Source organism: Octopus bimaculoides, unplaced genomic scaffold (genome assembly GCF_001194135.2).
Source record: "Octopus bimaculoides isolate UCB-OBI-ISO-001 unplaced genomic scaffold, ASM119413v2 Scaffold_199838, whole genome shotgun sequence".
In the NCBI taxonomy this organism is placed as follows: Eukaryota; Metazoa; Mollusca; class Cephalopoda; order Octopoda; family Octopodidae; genus Octopus; species Octopus bimaculoides.
In genome coordinates this window covers 1-7,517 of record NW_026412878.1, presented here as the reverse complement: position 1 = coordinate 7,517, position 7,517 = coordinate 1, and the positions used below count along the sequence as shown (strand labels likewise).

General features: G+C 36.8%; 1 protein-coding gene across 1 annotated transcript; it reads left to right on the top strand.

The window, feature by feature from the left end:
* Positions 1–11: 11 nt before the first annotated feature.
* LOC128251530 (zinc finger protein 665-like) lies at positions 12–6,250 on the top strand. The gene is made up of 2 exons (XM_052978346.1): positions 12–323; positions 3,598–6,250. The coding sequence occupies exon 2, from the start codon at positions 4,405–4,407 to the stop codon at positions 5,644–5,646; it is 1,242 nt and encodes a 413-aa protein (XP_052834306.1). The 5' UTR covers positions 12–323; positions 3,598–4,404; the 3' UTR covers positions 5,647–6,250.
* The last annotated feature ends 1,267 nt before the right edge of the window (positions 6,251–7,517 follow it).

Genomic DNA, 7,517 nt, shown 5'->3' with positions numbered 1-7,517 from the left:
GTTCTTGTCTCTGTGTCTGTGTGTCCGTTCCTGTTCTTAGCTCTGTGTGTGTGTGCGTGCTTGTTCTTGCCTCTGTGTCTGCGTGTGCGTGTGTGCTTGTTCTTGTCTCTGTGTCTGCGTGTGCGTGTGTGCTTGTTCTTGTCTCTGTGTCTGCGTGTGCGTGTGTGCTTGTTCTTGCCTCTGTGTTTTTTCCGCTGCCCTAACCACTGGGACATTGCGCCTCCACATTGTAGCTTGCTACTGCACATGCGTTACTTCCACGCTGAATGTTGTCAATACGATGCCGTCTTGAAGAGAAGAAATTCTAAAGATGCGACTGTAAGGTAGGCATCTGTTTTTGGGTGGATTTAGTGGGATTTTGTTGTTTGATATTGCTTTTCTTTTTTGAAATATGAAATCCTCACTGGGTCCCAGACATTTTGTCCGCCTGCAGTCGCCCAATGTGACTCAATTTTGAGAACTGTTGTTTTTTTGGAAAATTCTACCAGTTTGTGGAGGATTTTTTTTGTGTGTTCCTGCTGCCGTGACCCTGGAGTACCATTTATTGGAATACCTCTAAGCCAGGATTACCAGATGGCCGGAATTGTGTTGATAACTTGAACTGTCTTCCTTCCTTCTTTTTCTCTGCTCTGTCTTTCTGTTCTTTTTTGTTTTTGAACTGTATTTAGACTTTTTGTTGTGAACTATTTATCGGAGTTTTACTGCAAGTATGGCAGAAATTCTCCCACCCAAGGAGTGGTTAAAAGACTTAAGTGAAAGAACGATGGTGTTGAAGATGTACTCTAAGTCACTCGACACCATTACGGTCTTTCCCAAAGTCGAAATCGAAAAAGAGTTGGCAGAATATCTGCCATCTATTAAGTTTATTGCCAGGGGTGTCAAGTTTGCAACAGTGTGGTTACTATTTGACACCCCTGAAGTGGCTCGCAAGTTTGCGAGCCAACCCTTAGAAGGGCAAAACATTTTGTTTCTTCCCACACAATGTGGGAAGAAATTACGAAAAGCTTGGGTTTTTGGGCTGCCACCCGGAATAGAACCTGAGTGGATAGGGGATACTTTCCGCCAGGGTCTGGATGGCAGCGGAGCCAAGCTCCTTAACGTTAAAATTCTCCCTGCTGTTGATTGGGTTGGGTCAAAAGCTATTTTGACCCTGTGGACCCAATCAACCAAAGATCTGGTTTTTCCAGATTTTCTAAGAATAGCCAGGTCCACCTGTGCCTGGAGCCTGGCTGCATTAAAAAAAACTGTACCCAGGACCAATGTAAGGTCCTGGAGCAGTTAACAAAAGTAATGCCCCCTGCTCTCTCATTGGAGGGAGAGATGGCAGTTGTTGAGGTGGAGACGTCCTCGAAAAAGGGGAAAAAAAGAAAGAAGGTGGGGAACAATAGTTGCCCACCAAAGGACCCTAAAGCTGCGACAGGGAGGGAAGATCGTCCGGATAAAGTGGAGGTACCACACCCTCCCGTAACACAGGGGAGGAAAAAGAAGAGAAAAGCAAAGAATAAGTCATTGCCGGCGGCTGATGGTGCACTGCCGGCATGTCCTGAAACCTCGTCGGTGGGAATTATGCCACCGACAGAGGAGGGATGATTTTGTTATCTTCTTCCATAAGGGAGGGGCAATTCAGAGCTTCTTAAGGAAGCTAGAGGGCCGGAGGGAGGAGACCTTGCCCCCTGGACTGCAGACCCGGATTGGCCTCCACAGGTGACTACTGAGATCCTAACAGACGTCGAAATGTTCAAGGTGATGGATTCCTTTCCGAAGGACCATTATAGGTTCGCCTTCTGGGGCCCCGACATGGAGCTGCAGGATTGCCTGCAGGATGCATATAGCCTGGTCGGGGAGGAAGGATAAGAGTCCTTAGTGCCTCAATATTTATTATTTGTAGGAGGTTTAATACCCCATTTTGTTTTTTATTTTTAAAATGAAACAAATAAAAGAATTAATTAATTAATACTCATATACCTGCTTTCGCATTTTCTTTTCTTAACACCCTAGAAGATTAATCCTTGCATTAAGTTCTTACATCTTCTAAATTATTTAACCCCTACGATACTTAACAAGAATGGCTTTCACCTAAATTATTACTAAAATTATTTCTATACATTTGCTCCATATTGCATTCTGTTAATGCTTCTAGTTACATATAAATAATCATTTGACTATGTAATAACATACTCTATCTTATGTTACTAAATTATTTTATTTAGGCTTCTTTTTTTCTCACCTCTGTAATATTTTATTATAGCCTGGTGTTGCCATCCGGTTTCACCAGTCCTCAGTCAAATCGTCCAACCCATGCTAGCATGGAAAGCGGACGTTAAACGATGATATATAGATATATATATTATACCCAAAAGAATAAACCTTCACCTATTGTCATTTTGATTGCATATACATTTAATATTTAATTATAAGTTATCTTAATTGATTCACCCTTATTTCTAATTTATATTTTGTCTTTGTTTTAATTTTAATTCCTGTGTTATTTACCTAACATATGGCAATTATACTCGTATACCTGCTTTTGCATTTTCTTTTCTTAACAAGGTTATATTGCTCTATTCTTATTTTTATTATAACTCCAATAAATTTACTATCTTCCACCCCTTTGTAAGGTTTATACCATGTTCTTTATAAAGAGATTTTTTATCAGTTAATGGTTTGGGGCCTTATACTCAACACACTCGAACTGAACACATAATTGTATATCTTTAACCAACTCTGATGAGATTCAACTTTTAAATAGTTTTAATTTTGGTAATTAATTTCTAAAGGTCTGGAATCGAAACAGCTGTCAGAGATGTTGTCTAATTTTTTAATTAATAGCTAATTATTTATTAATTGTCTCACTATTTTATATTCTTTAAATATATAAATCACAGTTTATGTAGTTACCTTACAGTTTTTGAATAGGTAACTAACCAGTATTTTCACTGGATTTTATTATCCCTTAGTGAGGTTTGTAACCTTTATGGGTACTATATATATATATATATATATATATATATATCGAGGGTATGAGAGGTAATGGTGTCAAGAAGACCCAAAGGTGTCAGGTAATGCTGAGTAAGTGTTATGGACAGACTATAGTTAAGTTCCAAGTTTGATAATGATATGAATGAGGAGCCCAACGTAGGTCGTGTTTTAGCATGCATATATATGTATATATATATATTGGAGCCTGGTGTAGCCATCTGGTTCACCAGTCCTCAGTCAAATCGTCCAACCCATGCTAGTATGGAAAGCGGACGTTAAACGATGATGATGATCATATATATATGCGCACGTATATATATATATATATACATACACATATTCACACACACATACACAACAGACTTCTTTCAGTTTTTGTCTACCAAACCCATCCACTCTCATTCTGGTTGTTCTGGGTCTAATGTAGACAACAGTTACCCAAGGTGCCATGCAGTGGGACTGAACCCGAAGCCACGTGACCAGGAAGTGAACTTCTTAACCACACGACCATTTCTGTGTCTATATTATTGTTATATAAAAGTATAAAATGTCCACTGTTGTGTCTCTGCTGTTTAAGTATCTTCTATATCTTACCCTGTTGTTTCTCTTTTATTCCAGAATGTCAGATGACATTGGCATAATGATCATTTCTCCATCCAGGCCCTTCATCAATATTCAATTGACTTTTAAAGACTGAAGGAACATGTTATACAGAACAGATGTAATACTGTTTCTATAACTCTATGCAGAATTACAGACTGTCTGGATTCTGTGCAACATGAATTTGTAAATAGATTTGAATAAATTTACAAAGGAATTTGCTGCTTCTTCAGATATCATGAAGATTGCAGTTGATGGAAAATGTAACAGTCGAAAATATTTGTAACAAATATAAGTGCAAAACAAGAAATCTATTGTGGTGGAAGAAGAAAAGATAAAGGAAAATTAATTAATGTGAAGGACTTATAAAAGGTTAATTTTATGTGCATCAGCATGGCCGCAGCTCTGAGCTGAAACTTTGAAATGAAATGAAAAATATGCTGAATTGTCTTTTAAAGACTAAAGGAACATGCTCTACAAACCAAATGTAATATTGTTTCTATGAATCTATGGTGAATTATTGTGGAATATTTCATCTGAACTGAGGTGAATAGCTACATTTCTCTACTTTATGGTCTGGATTGTGTGCAAGATGGATTTGTACATCAAATAAATCCAAGGAAATTTACAAAGGAGTTTGCAGTTCTTCAGATATCAGTGACGATCGCTGTTGATGGAATATATAACGGAGGGAAACATTTGTAATAGATATAATATCAGAGCAAACACAAGGAAGCTATGTGCATACTGAGGTGAGAGAAGAAAGATTGCGGAAAATTAATTAATGTGAGAATTAATTAAAAAGGGTTAATTTTAGATGAAGAGATGCTGAAAGTGATAGAAAAATCACCACATGTGTGTGACATTTGTAATAAGTCTTTCTCTCATAAAGGGAACTTAATTACTCATAAACGTATTCATACAGGAGAGAAGCCATATCATTGTGACATTTGTGGTAAATCATTCTCTCGGAGTAATATACTGACCACACACAAACAGATTCATACTGGAGAGAAGCCATATCGCTGTGACATTTGTGATAAATCATTCTCTCAAAATGTTAATCTCAGTATTCACAAACGGATCCATACAGGTGAGAAGCCATATCAGTGTGATATTTGTGGTGAATCATTTGCCCGGAGTGATATATTGATCACTCACAAACAGATCCATACAGGAGAGAAGCCATACCGCTGTGATATCTGTGGTAAATTATTCTCTCGGGGTGATATACTGTCTACACACAAACGTATTCACACAGGAGAGAAGCCATATCGCTGTGATATCTGTGATAAATCATTCTCTCAAAATTCTAATCTCAATACTCACAAACGAATTCATACTGGAGAGAAGCCATACCAGTGTGATATTTGTGGTGAATCATTTTCCCAGAATCATCACTTGACATATCACAAATACATCCATACAGGGGAAAAACTAAATCACTGTGACATCTGTGGCAAATCGTTCTCGTTAAAGCATCATTTAACTAAACACAAACTTTGTCACACTGGAGAGAGACCATATCGCTGTGATATCTGTGGTAAATCATTCACTGAAAATGGTGTTTTGACTAAGCATAAACGCATTCATACAGGAGAGAAACCATATCATTGTGACATATGTAGCGATTCGTTCTCTCAGAATAGTTTTTTAATTAGACATAGACGTATTCACACTGGAGACAAACTATTTCATTGTGATATTTGTGGCAAATCATTCTCTGAAACTGGTTACTTAACAAAACACAAACGCATTCACACCGGCGAGAAACCTTACCATTGCAATGTCTGCAGTAAATCGTTTTTTCAAAGTAATCATTTGAATGCTCACAAACGTATTCATACAGGAGAGAAACCATATCACTGTGATATCTGTGGCAAATCATTCTCTGACAATGGTGGCTTAAGTAGGCATCAGCGCGTACATACAGGAGAGCGACCGTATTGTTGCAATATCTGTGGTAAATCATTCTCTCAGGGTTGTAACTTAACTACCCACAAGAGTATTCACACAGGAGATCATTGTGATATCTCTGTTAAAGGATTGTCTGAGACTGGCCCTTAACCAAACATAAGCATGTTCATACAGAAGAGAAGCCATATCATTGTGATCATGCAATCATACAGAAGTGAGGCCATATCATTGTGATATCTGTGATAAATCATTGTCTTGAGTTCATCATTTGATAACCCTTAACCCTTTAGTATTCAAATTATTCTGTCAAATGTAAAGCTTATGTATTCACACCATGTAAAATTAATCTTGATTCATTTTATGGCTTTGAGATTTCAATTATGTGATTGTTTATTTTTAAAATGACACAATAAGGCAGCTATGACTCACCATATCTGACTAGTTTGAACATAAAACAGGTAGAATATTTTGGCCAGATATGGCCGGTTTAAGCACTAAAGGGTTAAATGCAATCATATAGAAGAGAAGACATATTGTGATATCTGTGGTAAATCATTCTCTCAAAATGGTGATTTTAACTACTTGGAAATGTACTCGAACAGGAGAGAAACTGTATCAGTGTAACATATCTATTAAATCATTCTCACAGTGTGGAAACTTAACTAAACACAAATATATACATACAAGAATGAAATTGTATCACTACTATATCTGTAGCAAATCATAATCTAAATAAATGTTACTTAACAAAGCATATATGTTTACAGTAACTGTGACAATTACGAGATTCCGTTTCAGGTAAATACAGTTCAGCAAACGTGCTACTGTGGTTTTTGTTGAGCAAATTGTTTCCGTTTTCTCTACTTTCACTTTAGTATTACTAGTAATTTGATTAACCCATTACCTACCAGTGATCTCATATGAGATCACTTAAAAATTACAAATTTCGTAATTATCTATCAATATTTACACATATCTAACCTTTTTGCTATATCTACTAGGTATATTTCTCTGATATTCAAATGAGGTTTGCTAATTTTTCACCCAATATCTCGCTTATTTCTATTTAAAATGTTATTTTGATCATTCCAGCGTGTTTCTAAGGCTTTTATGCTAGAAATCAAAGTTTCAGAAAAAAAATTCCAGTTAATAGAATTATGGGAGGTAACGGGATAACCCATTCGTTACTGTATTTATTTTAAGATGCTCTGTGTCTCTTTCAATTAATTTTAAATATAACAAAGAATTTAGTAAAATAACTTAGTTATCGTTCAGCTAGTGTTAGGAACGTAATTTGTGATTAAGGTTTGGTGGAAGATTTTAATACAAAACTTATGAAAACAAGACATTTGTACTCAGAGCCAGTTTCAGCTGGGTTGGGAACAAAAGGGTTAATATTGCTACTTTCTTATGGGGTCACCTACTCATGATATAGACTTCATTGATTATATTCTGGGTTGGAATAGGGGCAGGGTGGTTGTGTGCTATAGGCCCGAGGCTATAGTAGAAGACACTTGCCCAAGGTGCCACGCAGTGGGATTGAATCCGGAACCATGTGGTCGGTAAGCAAGCTACTTACCACACAGCCACTCCTATGCCTAGAATACATACATATTTGTGTATAAAAATGTGGACATGTTCACTACTCAGGTATATACATGCATAGATACCATTCACAAAAATGTATATAGGCGTGTACGTGCATTTAAATGCATGCATTCCACTCATACTCAGACATGTGCATGTACATGGATGTATATATAACTGTGTGTGTATGTAACGTTTTTTTTTTGTGATGTCCTGTACCCATATATGCATCTATGTATACATGCATGTAGGTATGTTCATATATGTATGGATATATGCATAGATAGATAGAGGGAGAGAGTGTGTTTATGTTTGCTTTTTTTCTTTTTCCCGAATTGATATAAACAAACGCTGACAAGGCTTTTTATATTTTGTCAGAGTTAAAACGCTGACAAAATATAAAAAGGCTTAGTATCGAAAGATCACCAAATTTT